This window comes from Diplotaxodon limnothrissa, linkage group LG4 (assembly GCF_057381915.1).
Source record: "Diplotaxodon limnothrissa isolate DT_005_m linkage group LG4, D_limnothrissa_male_GT1.1, whole genome shotgun sequence".
In the NCBI taxonomy this organism is placed as follows: Eukaryota; Metazoa; Chordata; class Actinopteri; order Cichliformes; family Cichlidae; genus Diplotaxodon; species Diplotaxodon limnothrissa.
Genome location: NC_140599.1, coordinates 8,685,391 through 8,707,926, shown reverse-complemented (window position 1 = coordinate 8,707,926; position 22,536 = coordinate 8,685,391). Strand labels below are relative to the sequence as shown.

General features: G+C 40.5%; 1 protein-coding gene across 1 annotated transcript; it reads left to right on the top strand.

Annotated features, from left to right (window-relative positions):
• Nucleotides 1–50: 50 nt before the first annotated feature.
• On the top strand, nt 51–10,929 carry rtbdn (retbindin). Its single transcript, XM_085352076.1, has 6 exons — nt 51–233; nt 1,143–1,304; nt 1,424–1,523; nt 2,322–2,450; nt 3,287–3,383; nt 10,582–10,929. The coding sequence occupies exons 2-6, from the start codon at nt 1,145–1,147 to the stop codon at nt 10,927–10,929; spliced, it is 834 nt and encodes a 277-aa protein (XP_085208202.1). The 5' UTR covers nt 51–233; nt 1,143–1,144.
• The last annotated feature ends 11,607 nt before the right edge of the window (nt 10,930–22,536 follow it).

Below are 22,536 nucleotides of genomic sequence, written 5' to 3'. Positions count from 1 at the left end.
GCCTGCTGGACGGGACTGAAACGTCCTTCATATAAACCGGTGACAAAGTGGCGAGCAGTGGGCCCCCGGGCGGCAGAGATCAGAGCCAGTACACAGACGCAGAGACCGAGAAGAGGAGACCGAAGCACCGAGCAGCGCGCACGGCGGTGACTGGAGCCACAGCAACACAACGAGGAGACCCGCGAACACAATCAAACTAATCCGGACGGAGCCGCATTTATTCCCGCCTACAGGTAAAACCCACATGGATGTGCGGAGAGACTAAGCTCCACCGGGTTTTTGTAATCTTGAGGTACAATTTAGAAGAAGAATATCCACACAGAGCACAGAGGGTCACACCTCTTAGCCTACCTGTTCGCGCGATGTTGGATGGATATTTTGTAGCAGATGGGGTTTGTCTTCTCCTGTCTATAAACTCACTAATGAGCCCGCGACCCCACCCCCCTTTCCCCATAACTGCGCTTTAAAATCTTTGACTCGCAGCTTTTTGGAGCATTAAAATGATCTGCGTAGACTTTTAGTTGTAGTTTTGAAGCCTTCACGTGTGCTTTGTTTCCTTCTTAATAACCGACAGAAAAAAAATTCTGAAAAGCTGTAAAGGAGAGAAAAAGGTTATTTCTACATTATATTTTCAGCGGCTCTCTCATGCGTAAAGTCGGGGCCACCTGCTCGGGGCCATGTCCCCGCGTTCAGCAGATTTGTTTAATTCGCGTCATGTAGGCAACACATCGACCGCAAGCCTGTCAGATTAAACGACTACGCATGTCAGCCATGTCAGCACAGTGCCTTAGTTCCAACTAATTAGGCTCACCCTGTCTATACTAGGTCACCACACAGAGAGCTCAACATGGAGCTAAACAGCCGGCGCTGGTATCTCACTTATACTCTGTAACTCAGCGTATGCCATAAGACTGACTCTGTGGGTGGATGGAACAGATTTAATTGCAGCCTTTTGCATCCATTATGTTTGATTCCCACCCCTCTAGCAAACCTTTCAGTTATTATTGTTATTATTATTTGACGTAGTGCAAACCATTTAGTTCTGTTTTTGTAATGATTCGGGACTGTGTGTGTGTGTGTGTGTGTGTGTGTGTTGTTTTTTTCTATGCTGAACACTCTTGTTCATGTGTTTGTATCTACAGAGATGGACCTCACCTCATCCTCTTCGCTATTAATTTGCGTGGTTTTGGCGGCCGCCCTGATTGGCGGGACCCGCTCGGAGGGGGTGTGTCTTCAAGATGGTAAACACAAGGCCACGCCCAGCCCGGAGCCACACCTGACGGAGTGCTCTCTGTATGCAGACAGTGAGTGATCTCATTTTCATAGTCTGTAAATCTTGGAGATGTTGGAGAACAAATTAAATCTCAAATTAAATCTAAGAACAGGCCCACGTTGATGTGTTTCTCTCTTGTTGCTGCTACAGATAGCTGCTGCACACAAGAACAAATCCAGGACATCTCTCATGTTCCTTCTGCCAATAATCAGAATGAACCCTGGGACAAGTGTGGGTCCCTCAGCCCTGAGTAAGCCTTAACCACCCTTCTAGTGTCCTCAATATTTTATTCATCTGCTGTTTTAGCCCGTTGTTGCCTCTTAATGGTGATATTTTACTGCTTCAGTTATCCATTTGTATTTTTATCAGTATTTTCAGTCTCATCAGACTGCTGTTGTCAGGAAAAAGCTAAAAACCACCAATTAATGACTGGTGGAGACCAAAAATTGACCTAAAAGAGAGTCACTACTGAATTTAAAGTCATCAGGTGTCCAGAAATACAACTAGAAATGACAAGTTTGAACATGAGCTGTTTAAGCCGAGAGATAATATGTAAAATAAGTCAATATTATAGTTGTTTTTATTGCTACATATTAGCTTAAAATCACTAGTGCTTGCTTTTATTAGCTTATTTCACATTTAATGGCTTTGTGTTTGATCTAGTTCTTCATTGGCTCTGTATAATCTATCGTTAACAGTAAGGGCCTGTGCATGTAGTCAGTACAGAATTTTAGTGTGTTAGTGGAGCCAATAAGGATGGATTTTCTGAAATAACAAACGGCACCTTAGACAAAGAGGCTGCCAGTTTACAGACAGCAACAGCAAACACATGATCAAGTAGGTCAAATTGAAAGAGGCATTTAAGTAGCATTAACCAAAGCTGGGCAAGCATACTTAAGGGATCAACAGCAGCAATGATACTAATCAACTGCTCGTACTCCCCATCTTATTTAACGTTGTTTTCTTGACCTGTCTTGTGACCGGCTGTTCCAAGTTTAATACAGACTTCGCTGGTCAGTAACAAACATGACCTCTTGTGTCTTCCCAGGTGTGAAGGCTTCCTGAAGCGCGTGCTGTGTTTTTACCGCTGCTCCCCTGACGCTGCTCGCTGGCCTCATCCTCAGCGCAGCTCATACATCCAGGCTGTTCCTCTCTGCCATAGCTTCTGCCGTGATTGGTGAGGCTGCCAAGCACGTTACCAAACAAACTAAAGTCTAAATCCCCTGTCAGCGAAGGGATCCCTATCTTGGACAACAGCATACTGTGCTAAGATAGAGTGTCCAATAAAACTGTATGTTTTATTTTTTTTATTTTTTAAGAAGGTGGCAAACACACAAAGCCTAACACAAACAGCTTCATTTCATGGGTCCTATGTAAGAAAAAAAAAAGAAAGAAAGAAAGAAAAAATGAGACAACACTGGAAAGATAAGTGTAAGAGTGTTGTAAAGAATTAAAGGGCTGCTCTCTGCAAAAATACTTAAAAATTACTTAACATTTTGGAAAATATTCTTTTTGCCTTTTCTGTTAAGAGTTGGCTTAGGATGAATGATGCTACTAGAAGCTTGTTAGCTTAGCACAGACACTAGAAAATGTGGCTTTATTCAAGTACATTTGAAAAATATATATAAGTTCAGAAAGATACTCCAGAAACTTATAGATCCTAGAGTCTAACAGCTCATTAAAACACCGCTTGTCGCTTTCACACTGGATTTTTGTGAACATTAGACAAACAACATAAGGATTAACAAGCTTACGATGCGCTATTTCCAGTCTTAATACTCAGCTTATGTAAGAAGCTGCTGGTAACTTTATATTTAGCATGAAAGTGAAATCTTTTCATTTTAAGCTCGGAAAGAAAGTCGCTAAGATGTTATTTTTTTTTATTGGTTTTTGTTAAATTTATCTAGCTCGGGTAAAAAATAAAAAATAAATCTCAAGAGAAATCATTTAAATAAAAGAGTAATTGTTTGTTTTGTCATTTACATTTTTCAACATTCACATTTGTTCTTTCAGGTTTGATGCCTGCAGGATGGATTTGACTTGTGCCCGTAACTGGGCCAGAGACCCCAGGGGACAGAACTGCACTGGAAACTGTGTTCAGTATCAGCAGGTAGGCTTTAAGCAAGATTAACAAGTTAACCGGATATATTGAACCTAAAGCTATTTTTGTGTTTAGACTGGGTTTTTTTGGTTACATGGCAACTAATAGAAAATGGATAATAAAACTGATTAGTCTACTAGATTTTCTTGCAGAGAATAATCAATAAATAAAATAAATTTCATTTTGGCTGAAGTGTGAAAAGGCTGGGCCCTGCTTCAGTGGGCAGAGGCCAGCTGGGTGATTGAAAAAGAGTGACAAACGGGTGCTGGTGTGCGCAGCTGAGACCAGCAGCAAAATGACTCACGCTTCACAGGCAATGACACTCTATCTATAGACCATGTCCAATGGTGCAGTGGTGCCTGAAGAAGTAAATATACACATAAAGGGACCTGTTTTTTTTTTTCTCACATTTTTATTTTTATTTTTGGACTCTCACCTATTTCATAATTCAGAAAAATATCTGTTCCATCTTCAACCTTGGTGCAATCTCTTAGTCCATCTACTGCAAGAAACAAGTCGTTTTAACTCCTCTCACATCTTTCAGGCAAGCTTTCTTCTGATTGGCTCCTCCTCATAATAAAAATGTTTAAATAGTAGGTGGGTGGATCTTATGGGCTCACATTCCCCTTCTCTACAATGTCAAACTTCTCCTCCTTTGATACACATGAAAATCAGACATCTGTTCTCTCACTTTGCACATCTATTCAATTTCAATGAAATTATACATATAACACCAAACACAATAATAGTCACATCAGTAATGCAGAGAAAACTCCAGGCGACCCCCTATGAGCAAGCACTTTGAGACAGTGGGAAGGAAAAACTCCCTTTTAACAGGAAGAAATCTCTGGCCGAACCAGGCTCGAGGAGGTGGGGTCATCTGCAGTGACTTGTTGAAGGTTGGGAGTATACAATAAAGTACTGTAGTTTTTAGCATAAGCCAGAGTTTGTCGCTGTTAGCTCATCTTGTTTTAAAGTGAAACTTGACTGTTCTCCATTGATTTTTTTTTTCTCTGACTATCTGAAGAGAAGCAAATACTTCCTGGGTCCTCTGATTGGCTTCCCAACATCAGACAGGGATATCATGCCTTTGCTATACTTAGAAGGGGAAAAAATAGCACTTCTACCTGTTTCTGCACTCTCCAATGTCAGGATGTCTGTTGTGCATCAGAGGGGATTTAGATGTGAATATATGCAAAGCCTGCTAGAAAATAAGTAGGTATACACCACACACCACTCATATATCTTAATATATCCGAGAGTGTGCTTTCTCTTGATTTCACTCGCATTTATCTCAAACAAGCACAGGGAGAGAGAGCGAGAGGACCACAGTGACAGATGAGCACACACCCACAGCCGCCAGGCCTATTAAGGCTGTCTGGGGGATATTAGATGATTATTGGAAATTACACATTTGTGAGAAGAGAGTAAAAGCAAAAAGAGACGTTTGGGGAGTGTTTGAGTGTGTCTCTGTCACGGTGTGTTTTCTGTGCTTTTATTGGCCCATTTTAATGTAGGGCAACACTAATGGTGCAAAAAATACTTCCAATAAATTTAAGCAGCTCTCAAAACAGAGTGTTTCAGACAGCTCGTCGGTACGCATTCAGTGCATTCAAGCAAACTAGCCCTCTTTACAGGGGCCACAAACAAGTGGCTGCCTCCCGTTTTTGGAGGTCAAAACGGTAACACTTTGTGTTTTCCTCCTCAGCCAGCAGAGATGGGAGATTTCACCTCAGACCTGCTGCACACAAGCAGCCGCTCAGACATCACACTAAAACACTCTCAGCTCCACTCCACCCAATGTTGGTGCACGTGGGTGTCTGCTGGATAAACACACACCCATACAGTTATTATTTGTAAAAGCTGAAAGCAGTAGATGTCGATTTGCATAGAGACAAGCGGATACTTTTAAAAGCATGCATAAGCACCCGCAGACACATCCTTTGCATGCAAAAATCCCTCTGGCACGCTCACTGTCTCGCTCTCTTTTTGTACTCATTGGTTACATTATTTGCCAGCCAAGGTCTGATTTATCTCAGCATTAGACACTTTTTTTTCCCTGCTCCTGATGCAGTGGGAATGAGGTTATGTCTACAAAGAACAGCACAGAACGTCTGTGCTTGAACAACAACAACAGCATCTGTCGATAAGATATAGTGAACTAATGGTTTGTAGGGATTGGGGGGAAATGCTATAGATTTCAAAGATACCAGTAGAAGCTTAGCTTGGATAAAAGGGAAGAAATGGTAGCAAATTTAGCTGGACCTGTGTCCTATTAAATTACCTGTATAATTAAATAGTAGTAATACTTTATTTTGCAATATTCATACAAGGTTCTTATGTGAACATGGCCAAAAAAGCTGAATAATAGCCATTTAGTAATAGCAGAAATATTGCATCTTCCATTCACTGCATTGCTTTGTAAGTTTGTGGCCCTGAAAAATTGGAAAACGAGAAACCACAAACCTACACAGCAGTTAGGATTTTTTTTTTTCTTCTGGTCTAGTGTTCTGTCATTGAAAAATAAGAATCAACCCTGGCTCAGATTTTTCATCTAAAAACAAAGGGAAAATGACGTGTTGTTTGAGGAATTTAGTTGTTGTTCATCATAGTTGCTTTTCTATAAAAGTGGTGGTGTTTCCATCATCATTTTATCTGCCTGTCTCATGGCTCCATCTAACCTGTGTTCCCATTCTTAAGTCTACCTAAAGTAATTAAGTACAATACAGTAATGCTAAGTCAGCCTTAAAAACAAATGTAATTCTTTGTCGCTTCTTCTTCCAATCATCCACATTTGTCATGATGTCATTAATTCAAATTATCGTATTGTCATTTAGCAGCTTAGATCTAAAGCAGGAGTGTCAAAAATAAGGCCCGAGAGCCAAAATCTGGTAAAGACACCAGTTTGCCCCACTGGACGGTTTTGGAAAATGTTTGGAAACAGTATTTTCATAGTTTTTCGAATGATGAAGACCTCATACTGCACCAAAGTATTAACCAATAGATAAACAGTTACTTGCAAGAAAAGGGGGCGGGTATTTTCTTAAATTACAGAAAATTCTGTCCAATGAGCTACAAGACCCTTTTGTGTAATTTTACCCCGTATTTCTTACAATTTCAGCCCAAAAAGTCATGCTAACAGATTTCTTAAATTGCTACAGCAGCATTTCTTTATGACACACAAAAACGTGAGATGTAGTGTTGAAACTGCTCTTCTTTGTGCACTTTTCTTCTCATGTTAGATATGTCCAGTGAAACTTATTTACACAGACAGAAAGGCGAGTTTCTCACTGGTCCGGCCCTCTTAAGATCAAAGTGGCTCACATTGTAAAATGAGTTTGACATCCCTGATTTAAAAGCACCATCCTTTCAAATAATGGACATTACAACTGTCATTGTACTATGCTATGAATAATTTGATCACAGATTCTAATAGTATTATTCCAAATTTCATTTCTTCAGTCATTCATATACTGAGATTAGTTTTTATTGGTTTAGTCAAAAAACTCATTCTGATCATGACTGAAAGCTAAAATAATTTCTTCTGTTGCTTTTTTTTTTTTTTTCTTTTTTTGCACATCAGGTGTAATGTGTTCGGTTTCGGATGGTGAAGGGCAGAATTAAATAAGGGCGAAGAGGACAGCGCAGAGCCCCAGGAAATTTCTGTATCTCACTTATTTGATCACACCATGTCATCTAAAGCCACTCGTGCTCATACTGAATTAGCTTTGGCAGCAAACCACGTCCGCCTGAGGAATAGTGGAAGTGTGTGTGTGTGTGTGTGTGTGTGTGTGTGTGTGTGTGTGTGTGTGTGTGTGTGTGTGTGTGTATACCTTTGTATGTGTTATAGGGTTGCTGCGATAAGACCTAAGTGTCAGACAGAGAGCTTGTAGTGGCGAGAAATAGCCATCATCCTGTTTGTCCTTCCAACACGGTAAACATATTACTTTTTTTTTCTTCTTCTTCTCTGAGCACTCTGCGTGACTCAGTCTTAATCCCCCAACAGACAGGAGGATGAAAGGAAGCAGACGTTTGGGTGGGGGTGTGCTACAGAGAAACAGGGGAGAGATGTACAAACAGTGAGTGCAGCAAAAAGCAAGGGGCGGTGGAGGTGGGAGGGGTACAAGAGTAGGTGATGGTTACTTGGCAGCACATCTTAATGACTGGTTATGAGGCTGTCACTGGGGAGAGAGATCGAGAGCTTAAACACAGAAAAGCGAGTGTGTGTGTGTGTGTGTGTGTGCGCGCTACTGAAACTTTGCTAATTTGCTTTCCTAACTATTTCTAAGCTTGTAGGCATAAACCATTTACAGCTAAACGGCTTAAATGTTGAATTGTGATTTGGTGTTACTTGTGCAGTATCCCCCCTTTAATCCGTATTTGTGTCTTATTAGAAGAGGAGCGCCTTTTTCCTTTTCCCCCCCCCCTCTTTTCACGCCCCAGAAACTCTGGTGCTAATGTCAGCAGTAACTAGACTTTCCCCTCAGAGTATAACTTTATAAAGACAGAGAGTGCTGTAATGAATTTTCTGTCAGACGGAGACACAAAAGGTGCTGCCAGCAAACTTTTCAGATTCTTCTCTGCGCGGCTTGTCGGGGACTGCAAAGGTGGCACCGAGATGAATTCTTTCAGATACAAGTGCGAGCTTTTCAAGGTCATGTCTTGTGATTTGCTTTCAAGGCTGGTGTAGGTGAAGGGAGGCAGGAGAGGCAGACAAAAGCAGCCTGTGAGAGCAGCTGCCCGGCACCTGCAGCTCCCCTCTTACACCTGGAACAGGTGCTTTGTTCAAGGCCAGTGCTGCTCTGAGATGGAAAAGTCAATAAATGCTAATGTTACACAGCAGCAGCGTGTAACAATAATGCTTCAGTTAATGGATTTTACACTTTCACATAAATAGTGTAACATATGCCCTTTATCATACATCTTTTGCAAGATTAAATCCCAGAATCTGAAATTTTGCTTGCTCATTAATAATGGATTGCATTTATATAGCGCTTTTCGGGACCCTCAAAGCGCTTTACAATACCACTATTCATTCACTCTCACATTCATACACTGGTGGAGGCAAGCTACAGTTGTAGCCACAGCTGCTCTGGGGCAGACTGACAGAAGCGAGGCTGCCATATCGCGCCATCGGCCCCTCTGGCCAACACCAGTAGGCGGTAGGTGAAGTGTCTTACCTAAGGACACAACGACCGAGACTGTCCAAGCCGGGGCTCGAACCGGCAACCTTCCAATTACATGACGAACACCCAACTCTTGAGCCACGATCGCTGCTGTGCTGCTGGGCTACATATGAAATGCTGTGTTTGCAATATATTCTGTTTTATTTGAACAACAGTTAACCTTTGTTATTCTTTTCTGAACCGAGCATCTTTTATCACATTTCAGGCCTGCTTTCAGGAAAAAATGGGTGTGTATCAGACGTTAGCGATTTCTGCTTTTAAAGCTCACCTTTGGTCGTCAATTCATGTTTCTTGGCATATATTGAGGTGTCAAATGTCATCATTAAGGGCACATGGGGAGGTCGTTTTTTTAGGGGGGAAAGAGTTAAGAGTAACATAATTCTGCAGGTCTGACATATAATTAGAAAATTAGGAGGAAAAGCAAAAAGCTGTGTAAGAGAATACACAGCTTTCCTTTCCAAGCATACCTGGGCAAGATGAAGGATTCATAGCTTCACTTTTAAATACTGAGCATGACTCTAACAGTTACTATGGTAATACTTGTACACTACTGTTCAGTGGTAAGTTGTAGGTTTTACTTCGATACATGTATTTAATAGCAGCTGAAACTGTTAGTTGCATTAAGGCAAAAAACATTTTGCTTTTAAATGTGCTGGTACATTTTTGTATATGAGACACGTGAGATTGTTTTTAAGAAAATGTGTCCAAAAATGCACATTTGGATGTTTGTTTAACCCTGTAAAGTCTGAACCCTGAAATAATTGCCAGAATCTTTTTTTTTTTTTTTTTTAAAGTGGGAGTGTTTATTGAACCTTCTGACAAATTAAAAAAAGAACAACCAAAAAACATAAATTTGCATTATTTAATTTTAATTGTATCATGTTTGTTATACCTGGAATTTTGTGCAATTTAAAAGTCACACTGATGATGTAGAGGCTTCAAATATAATACATGTTAAAGAGTTAAATGTTACATTTTCCCCTAGGATTTTATTCAAGCTAGTCTTTAAATGCTTTAATCAAATTAAATAAAACATTACATATAATACAAGAAATACATAATTTAATTTATTCAAAAGGAGGTTGTCTGTCATTTCGTATTTTTGCCTTCTAATAATAGTTTCCTTTTTTTTTTTAAAAAGTAAAATATATATTTTTGTAGATCTTTTTTTAAAGCACTGTTTGTATGCTGAAGGGTTTAATTTATTCTATAAATCAGACTCTTTTAATCTTAAAACCATGCAGAACAAATGATTTTTCGCCTTGTTCCTCTGATTTACATCAAAAAAAGAATGTACAAAATCCCGTCAGTGGGAAAAAAAAGAAAAAGAAAAACTTTGTGTAATGTGCCAGCAAAATGAAGAACCGCTAACTCTGAAGCCAGCTCTACCCAGTGTTCAGATTTCTGTTATGGAAATTTATGCAAATCTGGGCATTAGTAGATTGTGCTGAATCTGAATATTTAAACATTACAGAAAACTGTGAATAGAAAAAAATAATCGCCTTATGCTTTGCGGTGGTATCTAGTTAACATTTTCCCCTTTTCATTATTTTATTTTATTTTTTTAATTAAAAGGTCTGCACGTCCACATGGGTGTTTTCAGTCTTGTAACTGTAAGGTACCGACTTTTTGTGCCTACCATTTATGTAGTGCTACATCACAGCAGTTGCCTCAAGGAGCTTTCTATTGTAAGGTAAAGAACCTACAGATGTAAAGGGAAAAACCCCAACAATCAAATGAGCAAACAATTAGCAAAAGTGGGAAGTAAAAACTCTCTTTTAACAGGATGAAACCTCAGTTCTGTTGGAGGTGAGTGCAGAGAGGCAGTATAAAGCTTCTCTGTGGTTTGTGTGAGGGTACCAGCAGAAATGATAAAGATGTAATAAAACACTTGCTTTTTGTTTTCTAATATTTGGTATTAAAGCTGAATTCTGAATGCTGGCACTAAAAGTCAAGGTTGTATCTCTGTGGATGGCAGAGAAAAATAATCTGCATAAATTTTGTGTTCTGCACACCTACAGATGTACCAGCACGGCAGAGATCTCTGCGAAAGCCTGTGGGGTGATGCCTTCATGACGGTCGAGGATGAGCCGGAGGAGGTTGGAGAGGCCGAAGAAATTGGAGTGGATGTCGAAGGCGTTCGTCCCTGCGGCTGCCTGACTCTCAGCCCCTCGGACAAGGACGTGATCGCCGCTCTCAGAGCCCAGCAAGACGACCCGGAGGAGCTGGATACCACCAAGACCGGCTTGCCTCAGTACCGGGCCCCTTGCCAGGCCAAGCTGCCCGTGCAGCCCAGAATGGGAAACTCCGTGCTGCGTAAGCGCTCGGTGGAAGTGGAAGACGTGGAGGGGAGTGGCAGCGGTTTGTAGATGGTGATACATGTATTCTTAGTGATAATCCTCTAGATCGTCATATACAAAAATCAATCCCTTGAAAGGGAGTTATATCCTTTCTCCTCTAACTAAACTAAACCATACAAATTTAAGCTCTCATTACTATCTTCAAATCGCAGGCATAACTTCTTTGATTTACAAAAATAATCTGATAATCTGATTTAAGTGACAAGCTTATGAACACCCGATCGATTCTTTGAACAGCCAGGATTAAACGAAACACCAAGAAAATTTTTTCAAATGAATTTAAGAAGACTACTCAAAGCTGAGTAGTCTCAATATTTTGAAAGGGCTCAATAACAAATACACTTAAGACATCCCATGATGGCTGCAAAATGTTTTTATTGCCAGCTATCAAGAGCATCTTTAGTGGGAATTTGCTTTTATGGCTCAGTGTAACATGTGGTCACATGGTAAAAGTCCTGCAGTATTAGCACTTCTGCATGAGTCAAACATGTCAAACCCAAAGTACTACATTTCATGACAATGTTGAAAACAATATATCACCATCCCGCTACTTACCGTATCTCAACTGTCTACTAGCTGGCTTTGATTTGTGCTTTAGTCACTTGTTAAATGCATTAATTAGTCCTGTGATTCCATAATCTGCTTGTCATGGAGTTTATGATAGTGGAGAACGTCAAAAGTTTTAATCATAATTTTGAATGTATCTGAGATTTTTCCAACACAGTTAACTGACCTGAAAGCAAGTGTTCTGGTATGAGAACAACAGCGCCTAATACCTGAGGGGAAGGTTTAGTATTCAGAAACAACATCGGAGTAAATCAGCAGGGGCCGCATCTGTGCCAGATAAGGTTGCTCCGGTAGTTCGGTCATGTATCACTGATGTACTGTGGGTGTTTTATAAGTAGGCCATGTGTTTCTACAGTTGGGAACTGTTAGATGTAAATGTTTTATAAGAAAACAAAAAGGGAGAACTAATTTGTTTGATTTACCATAAGCTTGCTGAAATGGGTGTTTCTGTGCTTTTCTTTTCATTCTCAATAAAAACATTTCTAAACATTCCCGATGTTTCACGTGCCTTTTTTGTGGTTTCTCTCCCTTTTTTCTTTTAGTTTACTTTATATAGTAGGTGAGATTTCATACATGCTTTCTGGTAACAGCAGGTACAGTGGGGCAAAAAAAGTATTTAGTCAGCCACCGATTGTGCAAGTTCCCCCACTTAAAATGATGACAGAGGTCAGTAATTTTATCTTCTATTTTTATCATTGTGTATATTTCCAGTTTTTATCTGTTGTACAGTGTCCTTGGGTGCTTTGAAAGGCGCTATTTAAATAAAATGTATTATTATTATTAGTAGTAGTAATTTGCACCAGAGGTACACTTCAACTGTGAGAGACAGAATGTGAAAAAAAAATCCATGAATCCACATGGTAGGATTTGTAAAGAATTTATTCGTAAATTAGGGTGGAAAATAAGTATTTGGTCACCTCAAACAAGGAAAGTCTCTGGCTCTCACAGACCTGTAACGTCTTCTGTAAGAAGCTTTTCTGTCCCCCACTCGTTACCTGTATGAATGGCACCTGTTTGAACTCATCATCTGTATAAAAGACACCTGTCCACAGCCTCAAACAGTCAGACTCCAAACTCCGCCATGGCCAAGACCAAAGAGCTTTCGAAGGACACCAGGAAAAGTATTGTAGACCTGCACCAGACTGGGAAGAGTGAATCTACAATAGGCAAGCAGCTTGGTGTGAAAAACCAACTGTGGGAGCAATCATCAGAAAATGGAAGACATACAAGACCACTGATAATCTCCCTCGATCTGGGGCTCCACGCAAGATCTCATCCCGTGGGGTCAAAATGATCATGAGAACGGTGAGCAAAGATCCCAGAACCACACGGGGGGACCTGGTGAATGACCTGCAGAGAGCTGGGACCAAAGTAACAAAGGTCACCATCAGTAACACACTACAACGGCAGGGAATCAAATCCCGCAGTGCCAGACGTGTTCCGCTGCTGAAGCCAGTGCATGTCCAGGCCCGTCTGAAGTTTGCCAGAGAGCACATGGATGATACAGCAGAGGATTGGGAGAATGTCATGTGGTCAGATGAAACCAAAGTAGAACTTTTTGGTATAAACTCAACTCGTCGTGTTTGGAGGAAGAAGAATACTGAGTTGCATCCCAAGAACACCATACCTACTGTGAAGCATGGGGGTGGAAACATCATGCTATGGGGCTGTTTTTCTGCCAAGGGGACAGGACGACTGATCCGTGTTAAGGACAGAATGAATGGGGCCATGTATCGTGAGATTTTGAGCCAAAACCTCCTTCCATCAGTGAGAACTTTGAAGATGAAACGAGGCTGGGTCTTCCAACATGACAATGATCCAAAACACACCGCCCGGGCAACAAAGGAGTGGCTCCGTAAGAAGCATTTGAAAGTCCTGGAGTGGCCTAGCCAGTCTCCAGACCTCAACCCCATAGAAAATCTGTGGCGGGAGTTGAAAGTCCGTGTTGCTCGGCGACAGCCCCAAAACATCACTGCTCTCGAGAAGATCTGCATGGAGGAATGGGCCAAAATACCAGCTACTGTGTGTGCAAACCTGGTAAAGACCTATAGTAAACGTTTGACCTCTGTTATTGCCAACAAAGGTTATGTTACAAAGTATTGAGTTGTATTTTTGTTATTGACCAAATACTTATTTTCCACCCTGATTTACGAATAAATTCTTTACAAATCCTACCATGTGGATTCATGGATTTTTTTTTTCCACATTCTGTCTCTCACAGTTGAAGTGTACCTCTGGTGCAAATTACTGACCTCTGTCATCATTTTAAGTGGGGGAACTTGCACAATCGGTGGCTGACTAAATACTTTTTTGCCCCACTGTATCTGCATCCACAGCGCCTTTTAGAAAAGTGTTGGCTTTATTCATGCAAATGTGCAAACAATTCACAGGTCAGAATTAGATGAGCAGTTAAGAAAAGAGTTGGGGATTATTGGAGTGATATATCATCAACAATTTCGAGATTTCCAGGTTATTGAAAAGTCCTCCTTTAACAGTTTTTAGCTATAGTGACTCTTTTATATTTAACAGGGATCAAATAAATCCAATATACTCATTATCAACCGTCAGAGAAAGAGTCCCTAATGTGGAAAAACAGGGAACTGTATAAACTAACCATTAATATTTACGACTGTAGGCTTGTGTTAACCCTGTGATGGTCTGGGGTCCTGTCCAGGGCTGTCTCGCTCACTATGGGTGAAGGAGATTACCTTGGGACTTGGAAACAGGTCTTTTCATATCTTCATTTTTTTTAGTTTTAAGCTTTTAAGGTTTTGACTCTTTCAGGTCTCTCCATAAACTTTGCCGCTCCTTTCCCTATTTTGAAATCCTCCTTACCTGTTACTCCTATTACACCACCTGCTTGAGTGGTCACCGCGGGCTTCGAAACTTTAGGTCGAGTGGCCTCTCGTCTTTGGAATTCTCTCCTTGCACCACATTCACTTTCTGCTCGACCATATACCATTTCCCATTTTATGGTACTTGATGTATCAAATACTTTTCAAGATATTGTTTTTTTTTTGTTTGTTTTTTTACAAAGTTCCAACCAGCTGTTTTCAGGCACCCCTTTTTCATGCTCATTAAAATCTGATGTAATGTTTGAACATAAATATCTTAAAAGCTATTAAAGTTTTTTTTTTAATTATTTTTTAATGACATTTCAACTGGTTTCTTCTACAACGCAAAAATTAAACTAAAGTATTGGCTAGTTAAGTTATGAAAACCATATTTTAGCTGTTCTATAAAGTCCCATCTTTGATCACGCACTACTAAATAAACTTCACATTGCAAAAGGCAGCTAGAGACAGGGTTCGAATGGCACAGAGCCCTGCAGAAGTCTGTGCAGCCCTACATCGATATGCTTTCCCAGACCATCACTGATCCACCACAAAATTGTTCATGCTGAATGGTGTTACAGGCAGCATGACTTCTCCAGACCCTTTCATGTCTATCACATGAGCTCAGGGTTTACCTGCTCTCATCGTTGAAAAGCACAGAGCACTCTAGAACTCCGCAAACACGCCCACTGAGGGTACAACCCTAACCCTAACACTAAACCTAGGCAATCGGGGTAATAAGAAAGTCAGTTAGTAAATGTTATTTCTTTAGCACATTTAAAATCAAACTGCTTTACACTAAAATAAAACATAATAAATAGATTTCTAGCAGCTGAGATAGACTCTTTCCAAAGGTTAGTCAGAAATAGTTTGTCTTCAGTTTTTATTTAAAAGCAGTCATAGCTGATGTCTGAGGTCACTCAGAGGTCATTCCAGAGTTTTGGTGCAACAACAGCAAAAGCATGAGCCCCTTTTAAACTAAGCTTCAGCCACGACATGATCAGGAGTGATGAAGAAGATACCCTTGATCATCTGGATGGAGCGTATGGGCACAGCCTGTGTACCACATACACAGGTACAGGACCATTAAAAGCTTTAAACACAAGCAATGCCACTTTATACAATTGTGTAATGAGCTGGTGCGAGGCTGCTAACACTGAAGTAACACGATCGCTCTTTTTATGTCCCAATCAGCAATCTCGCTGCACCGTTTTGGACTAATAATAAACAGACAAGAGATGATTGACTGACTCTGGTGAACAGCGTGTTACAGCGGTCCATTTTAAAGGCATGCATATCCCTTTATGTCATTATTAGATGATGTCTTTTTTGTTTTTGATTAAATTGTTCTTCTGAGTCATGGCAATCAGGGAACACACTTCAAAAACTTTTTTTTTTCCACAAAAGTCTTGCACACTTTTCTCCAATATAGAGATTTAGGGTAGGGTAGGGTGTGATGACTTAGCCCACAGAGGATTACTGGGCAGGGAAGGCTGAAGCTGAAAAGCAGGCGTCACTTGCTGGTAGCTTTACTCCCGTTCCTCCAGTCTTACTTCTTTCCTTAGTGGCTGTATATGCAATACTCTCTTCCACCTGACAGACTCACATCTCCCATCACCACACACATTAACGATGGTGTCACATGTGTGAAAACAATACAAAAAATGATAGAGAAATCACAGTTACTGAATTAGTTCAACTTGATCATAAATAAGCCCTTAAATTAACTCAAAAACAAAGAAATCATCAGAGAAATGAAAAAAAAAAGTTTTTAGTTTCAGGCATTTTAATGCTTTTTAATTACTTTGTGCTTAAGGGTTTGTAGTGTTATGCATTTTTACTATATTAAGTTTTGCATGCATATCAACACCATTGTCCTGGAGCCCTTTTCTAGATTATGCCCACTCGCTGGGTTTCTGATTAAAGGGTTAAAGGACTAAAATAACACAAAGATTTCTGGGGAAGTAGATTTTCCACAAGCTTTCAAAAAATATCAATAGCTCAACATCAGTCTATGAAGGGAAAGTAAAGCTTTATTTACTTTAATTACAGCTTATTAACATTTTATAAAGGATGACTTGTGATAAAGTGATTGTGGTTTGATGGAGGAAAGTTTAAAAATGTGTCACAGAACATTTCTTGCCTTTATCAGAGGAGGTTAAATTTGCATCTAGTATCCCTGTGAATAAATACTGCAGTGCAATCCTTCCTTCAAATACCAGGACCCCCACTGAGCAGAGCTACGCACAGATCTCTGCGTCGTGTATCGGAAACCTCAAAGCTCTGGAAACAGACAGCCTGCGGCAGCTGACTTCCTCCTTCTGTGTTCTTGCTGCTCGCTGATGTTTGAGCTGAAGCGTTACCTTCTCGCGCATCACCAATTATATTCCCATGTGTTAATTTTTCATGAGTAAGGAAAAGTTGTTTTGGCTAAATAAAGATTCATTTTCACATCATTCTGTCCCTGAACTCATTAAGTCAACCCAGGAGAAGCATTCATCACCGCAGGCCTGGAGCATCAGCATCTCAAAGCGTGGCCTCCACCTCTTCCTCCACCGCTCTGTCTGTGAGATGTCTTCTCACCACTGTGAGCCGCTAATTTGCTGATGCTTCGTGTCAAGTGTGGTTACCCTCCCACCCAGACAGCTGTCACTCTCTCACCCGTCTCCAGCCCATCACTTTGAGGGAATCCAAATGTTCTTATAATGAATACATGTAGCAGAGTGCTTCTCAACAAACAAGTGGTATAATTATTTACTTAGTAAACAATTTTTAGTCATGTGCTTGATGTCAGTGTCCTTTATGTCCTTATTTCATGTGCAATTGTACTATCGTGTTTTAGAAGTGCGAGGACATCTTAACACTTGCCAGAGAGACAAGATATCTGGGGTTGCTGAAACTTAAGGGATAAACATCTAACGCATCTAAACGATATTCTCACCAGTGCTGATTCCAGGACATTTCCAAGAGTATCAGTATAACGAGATCTTGTTTCTTGGAGCAAGCTGTCCTGATCCTGCAGATCAGACAGTTTCTTTGAAGAAATATGAGCAGTCCATATACTGAAAACTTCTTTTCTACATTTTGCATCAATGTTTCTAGCACTAGAAACATTTAAACAGAAAACATTCAGGCCTGAACTGGTCATGGTCAAGGTACAGTCTGTCGATTCTAAGGTTTTACACATTAGGACAAAATAAAAACTGTGCAGTTCTTGACAGGTTTTAATATGACTAATTATACCATAGAATTATTTAATCAAAACTAAGCTAAAACCTATGAAAACCTAAGTACATAATTATTTGGACTGAACATGGACTGAACCACCACTCACAACCACTAGCACTTTATATAGCCTCTGTAGGAATTATATCTCACTCATCTTAACTGCACTACTGTATAGCTCTGTGTAAATAATCATTCTGTACATTCGATAATTTTTAACCCTACAACTGTTTACAACTTGCATAGTTCCCATTTCTGTATAGCTGTATATCTCAGATTTCTGTAAAGTTATTTATTTCATATTCTGTATAGTTTTTCATATTTATATCCTGTTCATATCCTGTACATACAGTGGGGCAAAAAAGTATTTAGTCAGCCACCGATTGTGCAAGTTCCCCCACTTAAAATGATGACAGAGGTCAGTAATTTGCACCAGAGGTACACTTCAACTGTGAGAGACAGAATGTGAAAGAAAAATCCATGAATCCACATGGTAGGATTTGTAAAGAATTTATTCGTAAATTAGGGTGGAAAATAAGTATTTGGTCACCTCAAACAAGGAAAATCTCTGGCTCTCACAGACCTGTAACGTCTTCTGTAAGAAGCTTTTCTGTCCCCCACTCGTTACCTGTATGAATGGCACCTGTTTGAACTCATCATCTGTATAAAAGACACCTGTCCACAGCCTCAAACAGTCAGACTCCAAACTCCGCCATGGCCAAGACCAAAGAGCTTTCGAAGGACACCAGGAAAAGTATTGTAGACCTGCACCAGACTGGGAAGAGTGAATCTACAATAGGCAAGCAGCTTGGTGTGAAAAAATCAACTGTGGGAGGCAGCAATCATCAGAAAATGGAAGACATACAAGACCACTGATAATCTCCCTCAATCTGGGGCTCCACGCAAGATCTCATCCCGTGGGGTCAAAATGATCATGAGAACGGTGAGCAAAGATCCCAGAACCACACGGGGGGACCTGGTGAATGACCTGCAGAGAGCTGGGACCAAAGTAACAAAGGTCACCATCAGTAACACACTACAACGGCAGGGAATCAAATCCCGCAGTGCCAGACGTGTTCCGCTGCTGAAGCCAGTGCATGTTCAGGCCCGTCTGAAGTTTGCCAGAGAGCACATGGATGATACAGCAGAGGATTGGGAGAATGTCATGTGGTCAGATGAAACCAAAGTAGAACTTTTTGGTATAAACTCAACTCGTCGTGTTTGGAGGACGAAGAATACTGAGTTGCATCCCAAGAACACCATACCTACTGTGAAGCATGGGGGTGGAAACATCATGCTATGGGGCTGTTTTTCTGCCAAGGGGACAGGACGACTGATCCGTGTTAAGGACAGAATGAATGGGGCCATGTATCGTGAGATTTTGAGCCAAAACCTCCTTCCATCAGTGAGAACTTTGAAGATGAAACGAGGCTGGGTCTTCCAACATGACAATGATCCAAAACACACCGCCCGGGCAACAAAGGAGTGGCTCCGTAAGAAGCATTTGAAAGTCCTGGAGTGGCCTAGCCAGTCTCCAAACCTCAACCCCATAGAAAATCTGTGGCGGGAGTTGAAAGTCCGTGTTGCTCGGCGACAGCCCCAAAACATCACTGCTCTCGAGAAGATCTGCATGGAGGAATGGGCCAAAATACCAGCTACTGTGTGTGCAAACCTGGTAAAGACCTATAGTAAACGTTTGACCTCTGTTATTGCCAACAAAGGTTATGTTACAAAGTATTGAGTTGTATTTTTGTTATTGACCAAATACTTATTTTCCACCCTAATTTACGAATAAATTCTTTACAAATCCTACCATGTGGATTCATGGATTTTTTTTTTCACATTCTGTCTCTCACAGTTGAAGTGTACCTCTGGTGCAAATTACTGACCTCTGTCATCATTTTAGGTGGGGGAACTTGCACAATCGGTAGCTGACTAAATACTTTTTTGCCCCACTGTAGCTTGTACTCACTACAGCCTGTACATACTTATAGTTATAGAATATTCACAACATACTTCATACCGTGTACATTATAACATGCCATAATAGACCCATTTCTGTAATATACTCACATATCTATATTATTGCTAATATATATTGTAATATATCTATATCACTAAAGCACTTCTGGATGGATGCAAACTGCATTTCGTTGCCCTGTACCTGTGCATGTGCAATGACAATAAAGTTGAATTCTATTCTATTCTTTTCTCTAGGAATTAGTGCAACAAATGAAATGCACTTGATTAACTGATGATCAGCATGTGTGAGCACCCATATAAGGCAGGAGTTCTGTCACTTTGCTGGTTTGCAGCCACAATTTTTACAGGAGTGGAGCAAATTCAGCCCAAGGTCACACCACGACCACGCAATCCTCAGAGAAACTGAAAAGAAACAAAAACATAGCCACATCTCAGACTCTTTTAAGGTTCATAACAGTCCAATTAGAAAAAGGCTGCATCAATACAGCATCTTTGTGTCTAGAAGGTACATGGCAGCACAGACTGGGTTTACAAAGTTGCATCTGAACAAATTAGACCACCAAAACAGATCAGACCAAATGAAAAGCACCACATTTGGCAAAAACCAAACCGCCTATCAGCACAAACACCTCCTACCAACCGTCAAACACAAAGGTGATGAGGGCTTGTTTTGTTGCTACAGAGCCCGGGCACATTGAGACAACCGTGGGGCGATTTGTCCAGCAGATAAAGTTTAGCTTAAAGTGGATCGTGCACCAAAACGATGATCCCCAGCACAGCAGCACACTCACAACAGGACAACTGACAAGGGACAAAACCAAGGTGCTGCACTGGTCGAGTCAACGTGCACGCCTCAATCTGGCTGAAACTCACTGCTGTAGTGGGACCTTAACAGAGCTTTGCATGAATGAACCTGAAAAACTCTGAACTGAATGTTGTAAAGAAGACTGAGCCAAAGTTGCTCCACTGCAAAGTAAGAAACTAAAAAAGTCCAGCAGAAAACAAGAACTCCACATTGTTGCTACTAAAGGTGGTTCTACAAGTTTTTGACACACTGTTTCTCCAGTTTGGCTTTTTTCTAATGCATAAATAATGACACGGTGTAATATGTCATATTTTTTAGTTCATCTGAGCTTCTATTTACCTTATTTTGAGACCTGCTAAAGACAAAATCCTGATGTGTAAAACCTCACAACTGGAAGATGTTGTACTTTCTTTTTTACCATGACTATGCACATCAATCAGAACCAGGTGATTATGGTGACACTGTGGCGTATCTCTCTATAACACTGTCTAATTTAAAATGACTAATTTGTGGATTTCACACATAAATCATCTTTTGTCAAACAGTGGGTTCCCTCTGCAGGTGAAAATGGAGAGAACACAATCTGTGCGTCATGTCGATAATGCCACACAGCACTTGACATTTGTCTGTTGAAACTCCAGACAATGAGGCACAATGTGAGCGACTGTGTGTGTGGCTGTTCACTTCTTCACTGCAGCTATTTCTGCGGTGAACTGGTGCCTCTTGATGATGTTAGCTAATAACATGTCCTCTGTGAAAGTCATCATCATCACAGTAAATGACAGAGCAGAACAGAGAGGCTCACAAATGACTCCGCGTGGAATTGAGCTGATGACTGCAAGTGTGCCAGCACGTCAGTGATAAGATAAACTTTGACATAATTGCGGCGGTGTTTATCTTTTCAGCTCGGGTCATTACTGACTATTGACAAGGCTCGTGTCTGAAACAAACTGTAACATAAATGAGATTATCTTTTTTGTTTTGTTTCGCAAAATCAAAATCTGACCTTCAAAGGCCAAGTTATCTGTTCCTCTGCCTATCACTTAAGTTCATCTTCTCTCAGAAATACATGCACGGTGCAGCTGAATGGCAGTTCTGTGCATCCCTGTTCCATTCACACCCTCTAACAGTGGATTACCTTGACATCAAAGGGAAACTTTCTGTGGTGAGCTGCGTTTGATATAACGCTGCATACAATACAAAATGGAAAACATGCTGAACAGTAAAAGCAAAGACTTTTCTTATTCGTGATTGTGAACAGTTTTTACATTGTTACATTGTTTCTGACTGAAAATAAATAGCTGCTGTAATCCTGACACTTTGCACACAGGCGGGTTTGCTGGTGTTATATTACAAGCAAGTGTCCCAGGTCTGGGAGGGTCAGTGAATAACTCTGTAATCAGAACTTAAAAGTTGCATGATGTCTACATTATAAATTGATATTCTGTATAAATATATATTTAATAGAAGAAGAGGCATTTTCAAATATATCATCTTTATAGGAAATAACACCATTTTGGACACATTAAGCAAAATGTGCTCATTCAAAAACCTGATTAGAATAAAATCAGGTGCTTAATAAATATCCTGACAGACCGGTGTTCAGACCTGAGATGGTAATGAACAGACATCCTTCTACAGAACCCAGTGGGTTGACCATATGAGCAAAAACACCTTCAGCAGCAGTCCATGAATTGGGTGGGACCTTTACTGCACATCCAGGGGTGTGTCAAGAAAGAAGGCATGGAGCACCAAAATATCTATTTAAATTTGTAATTATAGTAATCTACAGCTGCTTTGTGACTGCACCACCTGGTGGTGCAATGATTAGCGCTGTCGCCTCACAGCAAAATGCTCCTGGGTTCAAATTCCCCAACTGTGTGTGGAGTTTGCACGCTCTCTCCGTGCCTGTGTGGGTTCTCTCTGTGAACTCTTCAGCTATACTGGCAATACTAAATTGGCTGTAGCTGTGATTGTCTGTTTTTCTGCGGTAGCCCTCTTGCACACAATCAATTTTCACACTATTTGTGTAAGAGCACTGGCATGCACAAAGCTGTTTTATACACCAGTTTTCTAAACTGCATTCGTTCCTGATCAAACAGTCCGGCACCAGGTACAAACATGTGTTATTTGTAAAACATTCCACTTTGATTTCTGCAAAATACACATACAAAATTTTTTTTCTATTTAGGAAATTTTCTT